Raw genomic sequence first — 23,700 nt, 5'->3', positions numbered from 1 at the left:
CACTTTTTCAAGTAATTCCCTCGACACGTTTCTCATACATACATAGGTTTCTTCTCTTTTTTATGCCAAATCTGAAACATGCATAAGTGACCTACATAGTTGTTGGTAACGGGAGGCTATCTGACACTTCTCATCAACACTAAATGGACTGACATTATTTGTCTCTAGCAGCTCAATCTTTGCTTGTCTCATCCATCTTCGCATTATATATGACTCAAGTATTTCTTGTATCTTCTCTTGATTAAGTGTCTTTAATGCATGACGGCATAAAATACCCTTGAATTCAAACATTTTGCACATACATTCAATTGTTCTGTTGTCAACATTATACGTAACATGTACTTCTTGCCTTTTTGGATACTCTTCGTCATCCCATATAATATGGTATTTGTGCACATTCCCATATTGCATATGTCCTTCTATGTTGCAATTCATGACCCGTATAACCTCCTTCTTAGTTCATTCAAATACAGTTAGTGTATACAGATCTGCAGGTCGCGTCAATATTTTCATGCCCAAAGTTACAGGGCGGGTGTTGAAGCATTTCACATCTTGTTCAAGCTCATTTTGTCTAAGACCGTCTACAAATAATTCATACTGTTCTATGAAACGAAACATTGTTAAACATAAATACAATATTTTTTTTAGTGTGACATGCATAGATTCAGCTCTTTGTGTGCTTATCATAATTGCACAAAAGTATTGTCTTCCATATGCCAATACCCACTTCTCTTTGTCTGCATATAAATGTTGTAACCACACGCAATCTTCAAGGTCGTACATCTGAATCATTTGCTCCCAATCAGACATAAAGGTGACCACGTCTATGCTCTCAAGTGCACACTGTTTAAACTTTTTATCAAACCCTGTCTTATGATTAAAAATGTGTCCTATGTTCTTTGCTGCATTTTGAAAGATATGCCACAAACATAGGCGATGACGTGCATGTGGCCATACATGAGACACTACAACTGCAATTGCATGATCACCATCTGTAAGTACAACTTCAGGGTGCGTCCCATTCATTGCATGGTCCTAAAAAAAAAAGCGCCGCCTAATATGCAACTCCGTGAGTGATGGTTCACTCCGACAAACTGCGCAAATGGCCATTGTTTCGTATTAATGTTCACAATCGTATAAAAAACAAGCACATCATTGAAGCATTCATAATCCACTATTGACTTTGAATCTGCCCAAAACATATTCACAACATGCTCATCTTCATCCAGTTGCATTGCACTAAAGAAACCAGGGTCAATGTTTGGTTTTTTCTATAGGTAATCAACCAAAGAATATATTCCTTCATTATTCATGTTTTCTAACCTCTTCCTTCTCAAGTGGTTTCTTAGATCCATAGGTGTGAATGGTACATTCTCGCGATCACCATCTACGTGCACACAAAAATTGTATGTCTTCCTTGGTGCAATGCCGACGGTATCATCTATTTCAGCAATTGCATTATGCGCTGCAGTTGCTTTACGATATGACCTTAACATGGGAGTCATAAATGAAGCGGCTAATTCATGGTTATGATTATTGATTAAAGTACGTACTACATATTTCTCATTCGGAAGTCTTCTTAACACCATTCTCGCTGGACAACCGCATCTTGAATCTGGCTTCCTCCTTATTAGATTTTCACTTGACTTCTTCAAACCTTGCTTTGAACAAACATATGCCTTTCTCACCACGACACCCTATACATTTTTTGTCAAAGAATACCTTCTAACACTAAATCCAATTTTTAAGGCATAACCATTGTAAAATTTGTATGCAGCTTTCTCATTATTAAACTGCATTCCCTCTACATGAACAAAGTCAAGTGTACTATCATGTAGACTTGAGGTGCCTGCACCTTTGTCAAGTGCACTATCATGGTCGTCTACCTCATTATCGAATTGTAATTCGTTTGCTGGAATATTCAAGTCAAGATTGAATCCAATGCCTTCACCCTTCTTATCATGTGCATCATTAGTGCACATATTCAATTCTTCAGGTGCGTCGATAGTACGGATGCCCGTTGCTCCATGACTTCCCAATGATTGAGATACGTTATCTTCACTGCAACTAGTTGATATGATCAACACTGTCATGTGCAAAATGTCAATTTGCGTAAGCCAACACATACGTTTACTACAATTTATTCAAGGTGCATATAACAACAACTACTGATTAGTTAAGCATAATAGCTTACAGATCGATATTAACAAACAACACCATATCTAACAAATCGATACTCGAAAACACATAATATCTTATAAATTGATATATGACAATTCAACATAATATATTACAAATCGATAGTAACAAACAAAACAATATCTCACAAATCCACAATAGAAAATACATAATATCTTACAAATCGATATACGATAATTCAACATAATATATTATAAATTGATATTAAAAAACAAAACAATACCTGACAAATCGACAATAGAAAACACATAGTATCTTACAAATCGATATACGGCAATTTAAAATAATATATCACAAATCGATATTAACAAACAAAATAATATATCACAAATCATTACTAGAAAACACACAATAGCTTATAAATTGATATACGGCAATTCAACATAATATTACAAATCGATATCAACAAATAAAATAATATTTCATAAATCGACACTAGAAAACACATAATATCTTACAATTCGATATACGGTAATTTAGCATAATATATTACAAACAAAACAATATCTCGCAAATCGATATACATGTTACTACAACTGCAATTTGTGTTGCATTGCATATACTGAGTGAATGGACGATACCGGATGTGGTAGAGGCCCTTGCTCGCAACTGTAACCAAGCATTCTTATCAATAGGTCCCAACGTCTTACAATATCTTCAAGTTTCCAACCGTTAAAACGATAAAATCTACCTGAAATAACAAAACAATGCCTTAACGACACTCACGACCAGTGTTGTGAGAGGCGTATGCCTCAATACTTGAAGCGTATGCCTCAGAGGCGAAAGCACACACTCAAGGTATTGAGGCGTTACAGTGAAACGTTTCAGGCTTGAAACGCACACTTCACTCATGTGAAGCGCACGCCTCAAGTCGAAACGCACTTCGCTTCTTAGGCGTGCACATCATGTTTGGAGTCGCTCAAATCGGAGCTCGATGGGCTGCTCGGACTGAGACAGAGGACGCCGGCGGGGGCGAAAGAGGGGTTGGCAACGCCGGAGCTGTTGGATCGCTTGGCCGGAGGGTTGTCGGCAGTGGAGCACTTGCGCTTGAGGGTGGAGTTCTAGTGGTTCTTGATGGCGTTGTCGGTGCGGCCGGAGAGGATGCGGGCGATGGTGGCCCACTTATTGTCGTAGCGGGCGAGAGGAGGGAATGAAAAGCCTCGCCTACGACGCCAGAGATGTCTCCGGCGAGGGCTTTGTGGAGGGGGAAATCCCTGATGCGCTTGTAGGTGATGATCCGGATAGGGGTGTAGAGGAGGTGGCGAACCACGATGGAAGAGGGGCTGGCACCGCCGGAGCTGTTGGATCACTTGGCCGGAGGGTTGCCCGCAGTGGAGCACTTGCGCTTGAGGGTGGAGTTTCAGTGGTTCTTGATGGTGTTGTCTGTGCGGCCGGAGAGGATGCAGCCGATGGTGGTCCACTTATTGCCGTAGCGAGCGGGAGGAGGGAATGAAAAACCTCGCCTACGACGCCAGAGATGCCTCCGATGAGGGATTTGTGGAGGGGGGAATCCATGAGGCGCTCTTAGGTGACGATCCAGATGGGGGTGTAGAGGAGGTGGCGAACCACGGTGGGGGACCACCCTCGGTAGAGGCCGAGGGGACCCTCCAGCCTCACGATCTCCTACAACACATGGAGCGCGCCCGCCCACCTGAGAGAAGGAGCTGCATCCTCGTCTTGGTGATGTCAATGGGGAAGGTCGCACTCTCCGCCACCGACGCTGATGCTGAAGCCAGACCCACGCGCACCAGGGCACGCTGCTCGTAGCCTCCTCCGTTCCCATGCCCCATTGATGGCCCAACACCCCTACAACCACACCAACACTAGTCTATTCACTATGAGGATTTGGAACTTAATTGATCTTGTGAGAACACAAATTATTTTATACTGTCATCTATTATTTATTATTAGTTTTTATTTAAAATTTTCATTATTTTATTAATATTATATATTTTATTATTTTGATCATGAAGCTTACGCTTCAACGCCTCGAGGTTTACGTCTCGCTCCATAACAGGCTCAAAGCCTCGCTTTGCCTCATCGCATTTAACAACCTTGCTCATGACAACATACATTCTTCAACAATAGCACGATGACATGGAAAGATACTCACGACACTTTAATGGCACTTGTTGGAATGTTTGTGCTTCATTGTTTTTTCTATACTGCTTAACGAAAACAAAGAAGAAGAGAAGACTGTAAAAAGAGATGTCCGACAAATCCTCCTTGACGCCCACCAATGATCGAACCAATCGTTCGATTTATAGTTATCTCCACGAGGTAGGAACGAATCAGGAATTTTTTTTTATCGAACAAGTGCCTTTCTTTGCTTCTTCCTCTCTCCCTTCTGCTTTTGCCTTTGTTTTTAGCTTTTGCTAAATGTATATACGGGAAGTGGAAAGATATTTTCGTTAAAAGCATATTTACCTTTTTATATGTTATTTTATTATAAAGTCATCGTGAGCAACATTGGCATATGAATTATCGCGGGTTCCAAAATATTTCTTGGTAAGCACTAGAACAACAAAATTTGTGTTTGGGGGAGAACTCACAACACCCTCCCGACTACACTTCCCGTACTAATCCACTAATCTCTCTCTCTTTAGCCTCCGATCTTTTTGTAGCATTTCTCCCGCCCATAAACCCACTCTCTCTCTCTCTGCTTCAGAAACAACAGAATTCACGGTAACAGAGACGAAAAACTGTGAAAAAACGACGATCACTTTCCGTACTAATCCACTAATCTCTCTCTCTTTTGCCTCCGATCTTTTTCTAGCATTTCTCCCGCCCATAAAACAACCGACGTCTCTCTCTCTCTCTCTCAGAAACAACAGAATTCACGGTAACAGAGACGAAAAACTGTGAAAAAACGACGATCTGTTCGTGATCAGTATCGCTGGATCCAGAAAGATCCAAAGAAAATCGAGATAACTGGAAGAAAGGCGAATACCAACGGCTTACCATCTGCTTCTTCTATTGGGGAAGACGAATGGATGAGGAATGAAGATTTGGTGACAGATCGGTTTATATTAGAAGTTTCTCTGATGTTCTCTTTGCTTTCTTTTTTTGCTGACTCTGTCCCTCTCACTTTTGCGGTTGTTTTTCGGGTTTGGAATCTGCGGAGGGATGATGATCGACCACTGCAATCGCGTCTCGAATTCGACGAGGAAGCTCGTCTTTGCGTACTATGTCACGGGGCATGGGTTCGGCCACGCGACGCGCGTCGTCGAGGCGAGTTGTTTTTGTATCTTTTTGGTTCTGATAATATCTGGATTTGATACTGATTCTATTGTCTTCTCTATGAAGATGATTGATGATGTGTTTGATTTGTTCTTATTTTTTTGATCTTTTGATTGATCAGCTTGGAGTAAGACAAAACGGTTTCATGTTGAAGATTTTTTGCTTGTTTTGTTAGAGATGAATATTTCTACACAGCTCGTAAAATCGATGACTTGTGAATTGATGTGTGTTAAATTTAGGGTTCGATTTAGTGCAGGGTCTGGACTCCTAATTTTCTGAGCCAATGCTGTACTTTTTGGATGTTGAACTTTTTTGTGCGCCAATTTTGGAAATGCATGGAATGGATGGGTCTCTAAATATTTTCTTATATTTATAAGGATTAATCTATGGTTTATGGGAGAAGTTGTTTAGCGTTTCAATCATTTTGACTGATCTGATATTGCTATAAGAGAATGCCAACCAAAGCACAACCGCAGTTCTTGGCCTACGAAGGATTGCAAAATTGACTGTGAGCTACGAGTGTAGACTCTGCTTGCAAGAGAAAAGCGATGCGGGATTGGATACGAGCAAAGCCATTGCCTGTTATGTCTCTGCTAAATCCTTCACGATTTCAAATGACTATTTTGTTATCGGAACTTGTTAAAAAGTGTATATTTTTAACCACTTCTAATGGCGCTGATGCGAGGCTTTTGAGATATATTGGTCATTTAGAATTTGTAGAGGTATAATTGTTTTTTTTTTAAACTTTTACTATTTATTTGGCTATAATGTATCCAATCATGAATGATTTTGATATGACCTTTTACAGGCCAATTCTAAACATTTATACAAAGTTCAGACTTTTTGATATCACCATTTGTATGTGCTAAGCACACCGATGAATTTATGAATGAGCCTGGTACGTTTGTTGCACTTGTTGTCCACGTTTAGTTCAACTCCATTCCTGGACAACGCATGACAATGGTAGGTAGCGCACTAACATTTCAATGGACTTAAACCAATACGTCTTCCAAATCTTATTTATACATTGGGATTTATGCTGATATCAGGTCTCAGTTGATATTCTTGTTCTGGCTTCCACATCCTTTTAGAGTTTAATTTTTATTTGTTGAGCTATCCTTTGATTTTTTGTTTTCTTTCTCATGCCCTTTTATTTGTGGGCACACAAGATGAAAATGCAATTTTTTAAAGTGTTTGTAAAGTCATGTGCCCTTTCAGAAAATGTTGCCCTACTTAGGTGAGTGAATCATGCAGGCTTTAGAAGTGTTCATGAGACCATGGATTTTTTCCTGTCAAATTAATTAAGAACACTTTGTGTATTTGGTGTTCTGTTTCTCAAGTACTCTTTGTATCTTGTAGATTGTACGGCATCTTGTGGCAGCTGGTCATGATGTCCACGTTGTAACGGGTGCACCTGATTTTGTTTTTACCAGTGAGATACAATCACCAAATCTATTCATCCGAAAGGTTGGTTGAATGATGAATCTTCACTTGTGCTGCCACAACTTCAGAATGTAATAACTCTTATTCAGTTATCAATTTTTTCCATGCGTGTATAAAGATGATGAATGTTCTCCTTAATTTTTTGTTTTTTTCTTATTTGATGAATTTGTCAACTTCGTTTTGTGATCAATGGGTCCTGCTAAGTGTTTAATATGGCTGTAGGTTTTGCTAGACTGTGGTGCTGTGCAAGCAGATGCATTGACAGTGGATCGCCTTGCCTCTTTGGAGAAGGTTCAAAACTCATCCTTTTGGATATTGTGGTTGATTTACAGTCTGTGGTTGAATTATTGCATGTTTTTTCCATTATGTAAGTCTTTACTTCAGGTAATGCTCATTTCTAAGAGGATTATTGGTAACAAGAACAAACTTTTTGATGTTCAGGGTTGCTATCTTTGTTCTTTCATGTATAGTTCGTCATTCAACTTCTTACTTTGGGTGTTTTTGTGGTTTGAGTATCATAATGGAGTGGCAACTAAATCCATTAAATCATTTTCATAGATGTATTGGGCTTTGTCATGTTACATCTGTTTAGTGCTTTCAACCTACTCACAAAGACCTGCACATTTTCATATTATCTGTTTAGTTCCTAAGTCTGGTTAAGATAAATTGATGTTGCCTTCTCATTTATGCTACTGTCATAAAATATTCATTATTCACAAGTATTGGTTATTGTTATTAATATGTCTTTTTCTACTTGTTTATTATTTTACATTCTTTTTTTTTTGTTATGGCAAGTATAGTATTCAGAGACTGCAGTGGTACCTCGTGCATCTATATTGGCTACAGAAGTTGAATGGCTGCACTCCATACAAGCTGATTTAGTGGTATTATATATTTATGTTCTTGTGTTCTAATGCATAAACATGTGACTATGTGAGAGGTGTTGATACCTATCCACAATGTTTCTCTGTTAGCTACTTTTTCTGTTTGTTCTTACATCATGCCCACATATTGCAAGGAGAATTTTCTCTCCACAACTGCCTTGGAGTAAACAAGGAATACCCAAGATCAAAATCTCAGGAAGCTCGAAAAAGAAGCCAAAAACATTCGTACTATTCATGCGTAACATGAGTAGTTTATAAAAAACCCAGCAATGCTGGTACATAAGCAGAACGCGTCAAGTCACTTAGCTTAACAACGCTAAAAACATTTATAAAATAAGAAAAATTGCATACTTACAGCACGATGCGGATGCTCAATGGTCAAGAATCCTTACTAACCTGGCTTTGATACCAAGTTGTAACGCCCCAAATTTCAAACTTGTAGACCTTTTTAGAAAAACAGACAAGAGACTAGAAATATCTCTTTCCTTTAGAGTTTGTTTATGAAATCAGCGAAAGATTTTTCTTTGATAAATCAGAAGGCAAGCTGACAACTTTGGGCACGTTAGCTAAAAGAACCAAAACTCGCAAGATTCGGATATCCCAAGGAAAATCCGATACAAACTCATAACGTCCAGGACGCGAGCTAAGAGCAGGAAGAAGAAGTCTTGAAGCCATCTTGCAATCGCGTCATCGCCCATAGTGTACCTAATCATCACCTGTACTCATAGAATGGGTTAGTTTCACGAAAAACTAGTAGGTGCACAAGAGAGACTACATGAAACTGAATTAAGTACATTTAATTCAGTATGTTACGCAGTTTAAAGCAGATATGCAGTTAAACAGGTAAGCAATGCAAGCAGGTGAATAGTGCAAACACGTAAGTAGTACAAGCGAATAAGTAGTGCGAGCGAGTAAGTAGTGCAAGCGCGTAAGCAGTGCAAACAGTAAGCAGTTCAAAGCAAGTAAGCAGTGCAACTGACAAACGCAGCATACGATTCAATTGATCGTAGGCTGTGAACCACCACACAACTAGCTTGTTTTCGTTCCTAGAACGAGGTCTCTGCATCTAATCACCATCAGGACATCGTTTATCACTCACTATTTCTAACAAACGCTTTGTCCTGAACAACCTTAATCTATTTTCATCTCTCAAAACCTTACGCGGCTAACTGTCACCGGTTATGACGCACTAAGACGTCATACTTCCTCAGAAAAGCCCACCCTTCTGTAGAAGGTCCAAAACATAATCACTAACTCAAATCACTAACGATCTGATTCTCACATCTGAGTCCTGCATGTAATCATGCTAGAACAGAAAGCCGAAACTATGAATTCATAGTTGGCTGTCACAAACAATCTCAGAAGATCGTCACAGCTCACCATAACTTCTTATGGTAAGCAAAAACACAAGATCCACGTCGGATCGCTCGGTCCGGGAGATATACGACCTGACAAGGAATTACCGCCCTAGAGGGTATACCTGATCTTGGACCATACACTTCCTCCCAGGAGTTCACTGACTTCACGGTTACCCGTTCGTGGACAGTGTACGTCCTATCAGAGATTCTACCGCTCTAGCCGGGTCACTCGATCTTGATCATACACGCCCTCGCAAATAATCCTTTGGAGATCAGGTGTTCGACAGACACCCCTACTCAGAGATACATGCATCATTAATCGACTGCTCTGAACCATTGACCACCTCGGGGTCAGTAGCCACAATATGGGCACAAGCATGCATATCAGCAATATACATCGCATCACTTCACATAAAAGCCTATAATCCTACGCACCGTGTTATTGCCACGAGGAACATTACAATCCCCAAATAGGACCTCAAAGCATGCGTAAACGACACATGAGAACGCGCAGATATGGCAATCCAGTTGATTCTATGGGCGAAGAGTAACTAACTCTACCCGTCAGCCAAACAAAATAGTTGAATAAGACGAGCACTCATAACAATGCTCGTAAAACATACAATTACCATAAAATGACTCAGTCCATCAACAAGTAATTAAATTAATCGTAAGGCATAAACCATTGCATCGCAAGCCATTCATAAGCAATCATATGGCAGCAGTTATATCACAATATGTAAGCAGCTTATAAGACAAGCGGTCACATCAACCCTAGTTGCCACCAGTTCGTAGATTACAAGTTGTATGCAATCACATCAATCATAAGAGATGCAAGCCAACAAGTGCTACGCTACAATAAGCACCAAACAGTTCGACTAAGGGATAAAGCAAGCCACATGCTAATATGTAGCAACTAGCATAATGCTATTATTATAAGCATTTAATTAGCATGAGAAGATCCTTATTACTCTGCAAAGAACTGCGTAAGCAGTTTAACAAACTAGAGTAACGCCTTGACAGGCGTGCACAGCTCAACGAGTGGCATACTGAACTACCGAGCAAGCAAGCGATTCAGTAGTGTAAGCGAACCCGTAGTGCAAGCGAATCTCACGACCCAACGACCAGTGTGAACATACCTTATGTTTCGATAATTACGATCCTGCGGGTACGCGCAGGAAAAACGTAAAACCAACTGAGACTAGTTCGGGCGTCTGTTATTCTATGTATTTTCAATAACCCGAATAGCTAGTTGAGTTCGCTCCAAAGGGACGGCTTTAGCCGGGAGAGGATTCCCCAAAGGAGGCTGTGCCACGGATGCATCCAACTTCTGCAGAAGTGTTGAGCTAACTAATGTAGCCCCTTTCCCCTACTCCAATGACTGGGGAGGCCGGATCGTTACCCGTAGGGTGGTTGTTAACAACCTGTCCATTGGAGTTTGTACCGCTCTGTCCTCTCCTTTGACAGACACATAGAAGCGAATAGGTACGTTAGGGGTTGCTTAACTAACGACCCATTCTATGCTGTGGTCTTTAAACCACTCAAGCATCTTGCCTGTGAAGGCGAATGTGAGGCCATTTATGTGATTACAACATTTTGCATTTAGCGCTGTTCGAGGTCGCACGACCGTCTCATCCGATCATCGCAGTACTAGACGTGTCGTGCATGACTACAAATACTCTAGGATGAAGGGGGTATATCTCCTCAATAGAAGCCTCAATAGGAGTGTTTCACAAAGATGTAAAGTTTATCAACTTTACTTTATCTTTTGAAACAATAGTACCTTGTGCCAACATTGTGCATGTGATTATCTCGAATCACATCCGCTATCGGGGTATCTATATGTCTCGCATGACTCGATACCGGCCTCGATAAACGGGATACGAGTTTCTCAACAGAACACCCGTTAAGAAGTTCGTTCGAACCCCCAATTCGGGATCACCCGAGATATGCCAAAAAGGCCAGCAGAACTGGCCAGTCACATCCTTCCAAATGCTTCGATTTGGAGCAGTCTTTGATGCTTTTGCGCAACTCCCTAAAATCTCAAGTCGACTCTGCAGGACTGCGCACACGAAGAGCCAGGATCCTTGTGAGGTGTCCCTCTCCTTAGACGAGGATGTGTCGCTCGCTCCCGACTGAACTCTTGTCGCAAGAGGGAGAGTGGTAAATGCCCCTTGCATCCTCCACGAGGATGCCTTTAAGGCATACGCAAAGAGCAAGAACCTGCACGTCATCTGCAATAGCAAGGCAATACCAACACATGTGAAAAAATAAGAGCTTAGGCGCAAAGCGCGACGGCAAAGGAAAGGCGGTAAGCAGAAGTGCAACGCAAACCCTCGACACAACGCGCAACGGCAAGTAAAGACTGTAAACAGGAGTGCAACGCCAAAACGTTGCGCGATGCACAACGACAAAGTAAAGGACAAGGATCGCGAAACCGCGTCCTTGAGTTAAATGCGTATTCGTATAAATATATGCATATATATTTATTTAATTGTCCTTTTTAGTTAATTGAACTCAATTCAATTGTCCAAGTCTTCTGTGCAATCTTCCTCTACCTTTGAGAGTTGCAAGCTTGCTGTCGTCCGCGGATGTACGCGATTGGCGGCTCGGGTCGCAGAGCGCGAGCGGGATTCGTCGTCCGAGCTGCAAAAGTAATGATCTTAGCAAGCTAATACCAAAATAGAAAGTCAGGGGCACTATCGCCGTCTTGACGTAAAGGAAGCAGAGGCAGGAGCATTGTGCACATGCGCACCCGCTATAAGCGCAAGAAGCAGGGGCAGGGGCTGCGAGCCCCTGTTGACTTGCTGTCAGCGGACTCCGAGGAGGCAGGGGGTTGCACCCCTGCCCTCGCTTTATGCGAGGGCAGGCAGGGTTGCGCCCCTGCCTGACAAAGTAGAAGAGAGGCAGGGTCAAAGCCCCTGCCTGTCAATAACGAACGGAGGCTCGCCTGATGCCAGGGAAAAGCGAGGCGAGGGGGCCTGCTCTGGCCTGCCGAAAAACAACGAAGGCAGGGGCGATGCCCCTGCCTAACGAGAAAAGAGGCACAGGGAGGGCTCGGCCCCCGCCCCTGCCGCAACAAGGAGCAGGGAGGGGCTCGACCCCCTCCCCCGTCAAAACAAGGAGCAGGGAGGGGGCTCAGCCCCTCCCCTGCCATGATAGGGAGCAAGGAGCAGGGAGGAGGGGCTCGACCCCTCCCCTGCCGTAACAGAAGCAGGGAGGGGTCGTGCCCCTCCCCTACCGAACAAAGGGAACAGAGAGGAGGGGGGGGCGAGCCCCTCCCCTGCCTTGACACAGGAAACAGAGAGGAGGGGGGGGCGAGCCCCTCCCCTGCCTTGACACAGGAAACAGAGAGGAGGGGGGGGCGAGCCCCTCCCCTGCCTTGACATAGGAAACAGAGAGGAGGGGAGGCGAGCCCCTTCTCTGCCGAAAGAACCACGAAGAGGCAGGGGCTCCGCCCCTGCCGAAAAATCCACAAAAAGGCAGGGGGCAGAAGCCCCTGCCGAAAAGGTGGGCCGACACAGGGAGCTCCGCTCCCTGCCGGCGAAACAAGAGGGATAGGGGGAGCAGAGCCCCTTGTCGACACGGCAAGTGACAGGGGGCGGAGCTCCCTGCCGACGAATGGTGACGACAGGGGGCTCAGCCCCCCCTGTCAATCGACCCATAGAGAGGGACAGGGGGGGAATCCCCCTGCCGACGACAGGGGGCTCAGCCCCCCTGTCGACCGATCCTGAGAAAGGCAGGGGGTAACCCCCTGCCGATGAGAGGCGACGACAGGGGGCTCTGCCCCCCTGTCGGTCGACCCCTCACCGAGAAGAAGAAGTGAAAGAGGAGGGGGAAGGAAGGGAAAAGAGGGGAGATGGATGCGTACCTAGGGTCGCCGGAGCGGAAGGCGGTGGGTCGCCGACACCTTCGCAGCAGAGAGGGAAGGAGATGGCTGGCACCTGAGGTTGTTAGCTCCCTGCAGCACGCGGGATGAAGGCGGTTGCCGGCGGCGAGTCACCGGCGTCGGTGGCCGCAGGGACAAACGAGGGGGAAAGAGTCGGTCGGGGGAGAAAGACCGAGAGAGGAAGAAGGGGGTGCGGGGGTTCTCTTTGAAACCCCTGCCTCCCTGTCTTAAAAACACGGGAGGCGGTGCCTCCCTTCGGGTCCGGGTCCGGATCCAGATCCGAATCCGACCCGAATCCGAACTTAAATTTATTTTTTTCCACTTTATTACAGCAGGGGCCATCGGCCCCTGCCAGACGACTAAGAGAGGGGCAGGGGGCATCGGCCCCTACTGGGTTTTTTAAAAGGGAGGCAGGAGCCGAACGCTCCTGTTGGCTTTAAAGGAAGGGCAGGGGCCATCGGCCCCTACCAGAAAGAGAAATGGTAGGGGCCGATGGCCCCTGTCGAAAAAATGAGCAGAGAGAGGGAGCGCAGGGGCCAAAGGCCCCCTGCGGCTTTCAAAAGAGGAGGCAGGGGCCATCGGCCCCTGTTGGTCTTTAAAAAAGGAGGGGGGCAGGGGCCAAAGGCCCCTGTCGGGCTTGAAAAAAAATGACAGGGGCCATTGGCCCTTGTTGGGTTTTAAAAGAAGAGGGGCAGGGGCCGATGGCCACTGCCGGAAGGTAAGCAGAGAGAGAGAGAGACGTAGGGGCCTTTGGCCCCTGCCTGCGGCTGTCGGGAGAGGAGAAGGTAGAAGAAGAGGTGGGAGGGCTTACCTGGGGCTGCCGAAGAGGAGGTGCCGACGAGGATGTCAAAGCGGGGGAGTTGAGGGGACTCGAGGTCGCCGATGTCGAGGCAACGATGGTCGAACGACCATGACTGCGATGATTGGGGCTTGCGGAGGTCGCCAGTGGCGACTGTGTTTGCAAGCGACGGCCAGGATACAAAGAGGCAACGAGAGGAATTGGCGGTGTCAGGGGTAGCTCACCGGAGTTCTGATGAGGGTTGCTGGCGAAAACCAAAAGAATGGGAGACGAAAGGGAGGGTCAGCGATGGGGAGGTCGTCGGCTCTGGTCGTCAGTGGCCGTCGAAGAAACGAGAGATGGGAGAGGCGGAGAGGTGAGGTCTTCGGCGGCGACGGTCGCTGGTGGCCATAGAGGAAGGAGAGAAGGCGAGGTGGCTGACGACTTTGTTCGCCGGCGACAGCAGTCGCGGGGGACGAGAGGAGACGACGGGGTTTACGAGAAGGGCCGTCGGCACAAGGAGAGCGGGGAGGATGAGAAGAGAAGGGAGGTGTGCCCCCCCTCCCTTCCTGCCATGCTCTTAAAGAGCTCGGGGGAGGCGACAATCGGGGAAACCCTCAAGGGGTTTCCTTATCCTGCCGAGGAGGGTGGAGCGGCACGAGTGGGGGGTGCGGTGTACAGGGGAGAGGGTTTGTTTTTAAACAAATCCTCCCCTGCGTCGGGTTTTAAAAACTCCAACGAGGGCGGGCCTGGGTTGGGTCCCGACCCGACCCGACCCGACCCGACCCGACCCGACCCGGGTCCGATATTTTTTTTTAACATGGGTTTTACAAACATAGTGACAATTCATCTCGATATGCTTGGTCCATTCATGAAAGGTATGATTACCAACTATGTAGATGACGCTTTTATTATCACAACATAACTTTGAGGAGGGTGACTTCCTTTGCACTCTCATGTCTTCTAATAGTCGTTTCAACTACATAATTTCAGATATCGTGGTAGTCATGATGCGATACTCAACTTCTGTTGGTGACAAAGATACTTTTTGTTGCTTCTTGCATTTTCAAGACACCAACTAATCACTATAAAAATACAAAACCTGTAGTTGAGCGTCTATCATGGGGGTCTTCTTTTCAATTAGAGTCAGTATAAAAAATTAATTCAAGTGGTGAGGAAGAAGATAATAAAATTTTATAAATACTAATAATGCGCATAACGACACTCACATGCACATTGGTTGGGAAATGCTGAAATTGACTAGTTGTATGTACTATATGTGAAATGTTAGGTATGGTGATGGTTAAATAAGGGCCTCAATCATTTGTAAATAAGGAGCGGGGTCATTCAATTGTGTGCTATCATCTATCTTCATTTTAACATTGATCATTTCAGGAGTGTCCACCCTTTTTTCATCTGCAATTTCAGACCTGCCAATGTTGTCAATAGCAAACTTGGATTGAGTTAGTAAATATCCATGTGCGGAGTACGCAACCTCAATCTCTAAAAAATATCTAAGAAAACTAGGATCAATCATTTCAAAGTTTTGTTTTAAAACATTTTTAATAAAACTAACTCCTTGTTTGACCCATCCAGTGCTGATCATATCGTCAACATAGAGAAGGAGAATAACGATACCTGCATAAGATTTTTTAATAAACATAGCAGTGTTTGTATAACATGGCATAAAACCAAGTTTAACAATAACATAACTAAATCTATCATACACAGCCTTAAGACTTTATTTTAAGCCATACAAGTTTAAGAACCTTTCATGCTGGAATATCATGCCCTAATGGTGGATCCATATATACTTCTTTTAATTCACCATTTAACAATACATTTTTGACTTTCATTTGATATTCCAATTTCTAATAATAGCCATAACTATGAGGGTTCTAACCGATGTCATCCTAGCTATTGGTGCAAATGTTTCGTCATAGTCTGTACCATATTCTTGAGAATAACCCTTGGCTATTAACCTAGCCTTATATCACTCTAGGGAACCATCACTCTTGGTTTTAACTTTATAACCTATGGACTTTTTTCCTTTTTTCCATGTGTTATATTTCTCTAATGCTTTAAGCTCATGATTCATGGTGTCTATCTATTCAGGATGGTTTTTGGCTTGTTTATAGAAATTATGTTCGAAATAGGATTTTTTTTAGCTAGACATGCTCTATATTGAGAAGAAAATAAATCATATGATACAAATCTATCCGGACGTCTAAATTCCCTAGGGGATCTCATAAGGTTACTAGATTCTTGTGACTCAAGGTTAGAATATTTATCTAAGGCATTAGGTTGATTCTCATTGCCTCTTCTTCTATAATGAATAACATGAGGTTCACTTCTATCACTTTGATCTATATCATGATTCTCATCACAAGGGATATAAATAACATGTTCGTCATTCTTAATATCATTATTCAAAGAATCTTCCTTAGGAAGTAATTCAAACAAGAAAGAATAATTATTAGTTTTCTTAGGCACATTTTGTTTGAATGAATTTCTTTGTCCAAAAAAGTAACATTTCTAAAAACACAAAATTTAGCATTTTTGAGATCGTAAGATCTAAAGACCTTTTAGTTTTCACCGTACTCAAGGAAAATACAGGCAATAGCCCTAGGAGATAATTTATCATTTTTGTTATTGAGGACAAAACATTTACATCCAAAAGTCTTTAATCTAAAGTAATCATGGGACATTTTGTAAAGTTTTTTAAGATGAGTAATGTTTTGAAAGCTTGATTGAAGGAATTCTATTTATATGGTAAACAATGTTAAGTGCAGCTTCAACCCAAAATTCTTTTGGAACATTTTTTGAAATAAGCAAAGTTATGGTAGTTTCTATAATATGCTTATGTTTCTTTTCACCAAATCATTTTGTTGAAGAGTATAAGCATAAGATCTTTGGTGAACAATGCCATTTAATTCTAAATACTTTTTAAAATCATTTGATATAAATTATTCCCTTGAATCTGAGCGAAAGATAACTATATTAGACTGAAATAAACTTTTGACTAAGTTATGAAAAGATTTGAATATATCAGATACTTCATTTTTGTGCTTAAGAAAATAAATCCACGTGTACCATGAATAGTCATCAACAAAATTACATAATAAGTAAAGTCACCTTTAGAGATAATAGTTGCCAGACCCCATACATTCGAATATGTGGTTTTGAGCAAAAAAAAACTTTCTTTCTTAAAAGGGAATGACCTTCATTTTTCAAGAATGCAATCAGTGCAATCAAATTTTTCATTACAATTTTTTTTCAAATGGGGTACATGGGATAATTTAGATATGTTAGGATGAACTAGCCTTTGATGCCATAAAACAATATCCAAATCTTGTACATTGTAAAAAAAAAATTTTGGAAGAATTAGTTGATCCATGTTGTAGAGATCTCCTTCTATATGACCTTCCCCAATCTGCATTCCAGACTGTAGATCATGTACCAAGCATTACTTTGATGAAAAGGAGATTATGCAACCATGATCGACAATTTGAGAAACAGAAGGAAAAATTAAATTGAGTTATGAAACAAATCTAATTTTTGGTATAGAAAAATTTGAAGAGTTTTTAAAATCTTCAACCCCTTTTATTTCAAGAGAAGAGCTATCCGCATTAAAAAAACATTAGATACACTTGAATTATTTTTTCATTTGGAGAGCAAAGAGCTATTAGGGGTCATATGGAAGGATGCACCGAAGTCCAAAAGCCAAAAAATTTTACCTAGAGGAGAAGATGAGGAAACCGCGACACCCCTGATACAAAAAGATGATCCTTTGAGAAGCGATTGTAGAGCCTCCACTAGTTGAATCTTCATTAGTTCCATTCTTGTCTTCATGCAATGAATCTACGCTCGCCGCTCATCCTTTCCTTTGAACTTGGGGCAATAAGGCTTGATTTGCCTCAGTTCTCCAAAATTGTAACATATGATCTTCCTCCCTTTATCGCTACTTTGCTTCCCAAAATTAGATTTGGTGATATGAGGAGGCTTGTATGTGTGAGTATTGGCTCGGGGTCTTGAAACAACCAACACATTATCCTTGACTCCCTTAGGCTTGAACATGGTTTTTAACCTAGCCTCTTCCATACATACTTCGGCTAAGACTTCATGTAGAGGCGGTGGTTCGTCTTTATTAGGATGAGTAATGGTCACCCTCACTTGTTCGAATTCGAGTATAAGGCCTCACATAAATTGAAAGAATTGTTCATCTAAGATTTGTTTTTCCCTTAGATGGGCATCATTTGAAGTGTCCTAAATATGGTTCAAATTTAGCCATTTGGTCCTAAAGTCTCTTTAACGATCCATAGTATTCTGGTACACTTCTATCATTTTGTTTACAATTGTGGATCTTGTTACGGATTTCCTATTTATGGGCACTGCTTTTTTTGGTATAAGTTTACTTGATAAAAGTCCAAGCCTCATCCTCTCTCTCAAATTCTAAAATGTTCTCACATCCTCACACATGCTTCTCATGAAAAGAGAGTACTTTAGCATGACCTGTTTCCCATGCTTTATAGCTACTTTTGTAATCTAAGAGAGCCTTATCTCTCTATTGACCTTTAAGAGATTCTTCTTTAGTCCCACCATCTTCTCTCACAACTTTTGTAAAAATGGGTTGAGATTTTAGAGTAGAACCACCAATCAAGTGCCATAGCTCTTTTCCCATTAGTATTTTCTTTACGTGACCCACATGTTGTAGTTGGTTCCATCAAATTTGATGGGAACAACACTTACAACTTCCTTGTCGGCCATGAAAGCAAAGAAAAACAAGTAGAGAAAGAGAGAATACGAGAGGGAGAATAAAATAAAAGAAGAAATGGTTGAAGGACAATGGCACGCTCCACCACACAATCTTTCAATATAAATTTCAACAACCATGTAATGAAACCAAATGTGCACAAATACAATGCCATTAAAGGGCTACAAAAGGTGTACAAACATAAAGGCCTCTAATGGACTAAATACAATAAGCCACAAAGGCTAACACAATCAACTCACAGAGAGTTAGAGAGCAAGACAACACCAAAATATAAAAATAAATAATATTGATAATGCTTAAGACAAGCATAAAATTATAGAGTGGAAACCTCTTTATTAGAGATTAGAGGGTTCATAGAGCCGTTGGGAGCACCCCAAAGGCTAGAAATAGAGCTGTTGGGGAGCTCCCAAAAACCAAAAATACAAAAAAGGAAATAAAATAAAATAAAATAAAATGAAAAAGACAGATGTGCCCCAAGTGGGCACAGCCTCTTACACAGTGGGAAAATACTAAAATACTTCTAATGGGTATTGACTATTACAAACATATATATAGTGACCCGTATCATCAAACGGGTAAAGTGTCCCAACATTTTCGGATACTTGTGTACCGTTGATCGCGCATGCAATCAGCAGCACATTTTTTTTTTGCTTTTTTGGACCTTTAGCGGTGGTCTTGACCGCCGCTAAATTCCTGAGCGGAAACCAGTGCTTTAACGGCACTTAAAAAATGCTGCTAAAGGTCTAAAATTCAAATTTGTTTTTGGACACGTGGCGTGCGGCCCTGCTTCCGACCCGAGTTCGATGAAAACCCGTTCAAATATATGGGTTTTCGTATATAAATATATATACTTATATTCTTAACAATGTTTATTATATAAAAAGAAGATCCTGGGTCATTCGAGTTGTATGAGTTGTCTCACCAAGTCATGAGTTGCAGGTCAACCAGTTTTTGCCTGAGTTGCTGGGTTTGGCAGCTATGAATTGGGAGCTTTTAAGATGTTATTCTTCATGATGGTGGACTTGAGAGTAGGGATGTCAACGGGTCAGATTCGGGTTGGATCTAGGCATTACCCAATGTAACCTAATGAGATTTGAATTCAGATGGAAAAGGATATATATATATATATATATATATATATATATATATATATATATATATATATATACAAAGGAAGATAACAGGAGACATGATGTAAAATGCTTTACTTATTAATGTAAATATGTTTCCTAATGGTTAAGAGCTCTTGAGCAAGTCTAGTACATACAGCATCAGTTTCAGTAAAGAACATATGTAAAATTGGCTGCAATCCTTTTTCATGACCTGTTAGGGTATTTCATTGCAGATATGAAGCTGTTTATGCACGGAAGGTTCCTGAATTTATGCTTGGTGGGTCATTCTTGAAGAAATACATCGATCACTGTGACTCTGTGACAACAATTGATCCTAAGCGCCAATATGGAGTGAGAGCACCTACTAGCCATCCAATTTATGAAAATTTCCGTGTAAAGGCAAGTTTCAATTATCCTAAAAGGTCTTCTTTTGAGAGAGAGAGAGAGATTGGTCACTGGTCAAAGGTATCTCCAAATTGGTTATCAGTGAGTACATGAGGTGAAAATTTCTCGTAATGAAATAGCCACACACATTGGTGTATTCTAGGTGCTGTTGACAGAAACATTGAACAGATCCATAGGATGCTCTGATAATGGTGCATGTATTTCTTAACACAGTGATTTAAATGCAAAAAAAGATGGCCAAATAATGTCCGCGTGATTCAATAACCCATACTGATTTTAGTTACCAACACCTATAGCTTCAATCTACTTATGAATGTCAAAATTGATGGCTTCCATACGGACTAGTATATAATCAAGTATATGAATAAAATATTTTTCTTTTAGCTTCTGTTGCATTTGCATGTGCAATCTTTTTATAATTAATGTACTTGACTCATGCAATTTCTTTATTAGTGCATCAATTTCTACATTGATGCATTAATTCTCAAGACTGACTTGGTTCTGGTTGATCTTCTGATGCCAAGGCATTTAAAGCATTATTAACAGCTGCAACAACTGATGAACAGCTTTCTGCTCTGGGAGAATTGTTGTATCAGGTAAATACTTTTGAGATAAACCAAAGTGTAGTTTCAAATGCAGTAGAAGACAAGTGTCATTTGCTTGACAAATGAAAAAGTAAATGTGGAACTATGCTTGAAGGTTTGCTTTAGTTTTGTCATTTATGTTGGAATCATTAATGTTCATGAGTTTCAACTTGTTTTGAGCCATTGGCATCACTGTGATTTGAGTAAAGTTATCTCAACTTGTTTGCACTTAATGCCTAAGTCAATTACTTAGGCAACAGCAATTTGGGTCAGGCATTTATGCATGATGCTTCAAATGGTTGTGGCGTTTCTCTTTCTCTTCATTTTCCTACTCTTTTCTTCTTTTGTTTGAAGAACTTCCTGCTTTCTTTCCATAATTATAAAAGTTGAGTGTCTTATCATGTATTCCTATGCTAGAAATCAGTTAAGCCTTGCAACTTGTTGATTCCTGAGTCACTCCCAACCACCTGAGTAACACTTGGTCTGCCATTTAAAACACATTTCACTGGAGATTTGGATTGAGAACCAGTATCCTTCTATTCTCAAGTATTCATGAAAAATGCAGTGCAAGCATTTTTTCTGGGATTCTTGCAGTGTCATTATAGTTATAATGCATGTGGGCTCGGATCAGACGGAACAGAACGGCTTGTTAAGCTAGTTCAGGAGATGCAACATAGAAAGAGACCATCTAGAGGCGAAAGTGGCACATTGTTCGGTGCAAAGATAACTGGAGGTGGATCAGGTGGGTCAGTCTGTGTGATCGGGCGGAACTGTGTGCACAGTAGTGAAGAAATTATAGAGGTACCAAATTCTTTCTTGCATGATTCATTAAGGAGAGAACATGCATGTGTGTTTCTGGTTTGATGGCCATAGATTCAGAACCATGTCAACCGAAAAGCTATGTCACAGGGACTCTCCAACTAGGTGCCGCACCCGCACCCGCACCCGATGCGGTCAACCTGACCCTGGGTGCAGTCAATGCACCCAGGGTCATTTATGTCCAACTTTTGGACTTTATATATATATATATATATATATATATATATATATATATATATATATTTGCCGCACCCCCGCACCCAAGTTTTTTGAAAGTGCCGCACCCGCACCCATGTGACAGCCGAAAAGTAGGTTGCTATAGCTTGTTTTTCTCAGTCACAAGTATCAGAGCAATTTTGTGGATATCACCTTTTAAAAGGATTTTGTAAAGTGAATATTTTTATAGTTTTAAGTGTTGCTTCATGATGTTTTCAAGAATCTGGTTTTTAAATTTTTATATATATTATTATTATTATTATTTGTAAAAGCACCCATCACTTCCCTAAGAAAATGACATTTTTAATTCTCTAAAATCTCTAACCAAGATATTGAAAAGATTGATTGATGATTTAACATTTCCTTCAAGTGCTAGAGATTCACGTTAGTTGTTATTTGCTAGAGAATTAGAAACTCACACCATAAGAATTTTTTCTTGCATTATGATAACTGAGGGGCCTCAGATTCAAATTCCACAGGTTATCCCCCATCTTGCCTATTCCAAAAAAATAGATAAATATCATATAAGTACCTTGTATATGGCAAATTTATGTTTAAACGCCTCAGGTTTCAAATATTTAAGATAAATGCTCAGATGACCACTTGAGTTACTTTCTATTCTCTTAACTGGTTCACTCTTAAAATGACAGTTTTAACCTTTTCTTGGTTAAACAAGATGGGGATTTTTTTGATTTTTGGGGAAGTTGATGCATGGAGATTGTGAAAGGAATTTGGCCGTGGAGGGGATAGCCATTGTACTCCTCTTTCGCCTCCAGGAGAGAGAGAGAGAGAGAGAGAGAGAGAGAGAGAGAGAGAGAGAGAGAGAGAGAGAGAGAGAGAGAGAGAGAGAGAGAGAGAGAGAGAGGTAATTTTAGTGTAAAAGTAACTCAAGCAGATATGTGAGCTGCTCCTTACAAAGTTAAGCATTTAAGTATTTCAAACTTGAGGTGTCTAAATGTAAATTTTCCCTATTTTAGGTGCATGTAAATTACCTAAAAAAAATTGTACCCTCAAGTGGGCATGCTTTTTAACTTTTTGAGCGAAGTGACGTGCTAGAAGATAATGTCATTAAACGTGCTCCCATGCCTTCAATACAAGGTCTAAATTTCATCAAATGGCTCCATTTTGTTTTTTCACTAGACATACATTGTACGATTAGTTATTGCAAATACTAATTTATTTGGCAATAATCCAATACTGGCAGCAGTTCGAGGCATTGAAATTGCATCATTGTTTAGTTTATCACGGCATGGCAAGCTAAAGTGTATTCTTATTTATGTTTATCAGATGCAACATAGATACAAAGCTGCTACAGGATACCTGCCTTTTATTTTTGAGGGGTCATCCCCAGGAGCTGGGAAATTCGGATACTTGAGTTTGAGGCGAAGAATGAATTTAGCTAGTTGAGGGCATGAGAATCCTTATCCCCGCACTAGGAATTGTGTAGGTGTTCATACATTGTTTTATTTAACAAAGCATCTTGTGTATATGGATGAGCCAAAGATTTAGAATTGGTGATATCTTATGCCCATGATCCTTAATAATTTAAATTATTATATCATGTTTCTTCATGAAAGAGTACTTTGCCAAAAACCTGGATTGCCCATCTTGATGCATGAAAGTTCAGATAACGAGTTTGTGCAACATGAGCATGGTTTGCATGTAATCATGCCCATTCATTTAGGTAATATAATATGTGAATTTTCATTACTATGCAAGGTCTCCAATTTTTTATATGCTTGTGCATGGATTGTGTTGAGTTGCTGCTATTTGATGGTTGAACAGAAAGCAGTTAATTATTTCTCAACAAAAATCTGATTGTGGAACTGTTTCCTAAGTTCGTGTAATGTTACAGAAGGTAGTACATTTCGAATTGTATGTTAGTTGTTATTGTAGTTGCCAAATGTGATAGCAAACTACTATGATTGTATAGCATGCTCATTTGTATTTTGGTACATTTAGGAGGTGTTTGGTTTGGCCCTTGAGTGATGATTTTAGA

General features: G+C 41.2%; 1 protein-coding gene across 1 annotated transcript; it reads left to right on the top strand.

The window, feature by feature from the left end:
- Window positions 1-5,066: 5,066 nt before the first annotated feature.
- Window positions 5,067-23,277, top strand: LOC149843330 (L-arabinokinase-like). The gene is made up of 8 exons (XM_090001782.1): window positions 5,067-5,430; window positions 6,799-6,906; window positions 7,105-7,173; window positions 7,683-7,766; window positions 19,911-20,076; window positions 20,607-20,678; window positions 21,261-21,467; window positions 22,989-23,277. The coding sequence occupies exons 1-5, from the start codon at window positions 5,326-5,328 to the stop codon at window positions 19,914-19,916; spliced, it is 372 nt and encodes a 123-aa protein (XP_089857908.1). The 5' UTR covers window positions 5,067-5,325; the 3' UTR covers window positions 19,917-20,076; window positions 20,607-20,678; window positions 21,261-21,467; window positions 22,989-23,277.
- Window positions 23,278-23,700: the final 423 nt, after the last annotated feature.

The sequence above is a fragment of the Nuphar pumila genome, chromosome 3 (genome assembly GCF_984573655.1).
Source record: "Nuphar pumila chromosome 3, dmNupPumi1.hap1.1, whole genome shotgun sequence".
NCBI lineage: Eukaryota > Viridiplantae > Streptophyta > Magnoliopsida > Nymphaeales > Nymphaeaceae > Nuphar > Nuphar pumila.
Note: the sequence above shows the minus strand (reverse complement) of the source record. Positions and strands in the feature narration are given on the sequence as shown.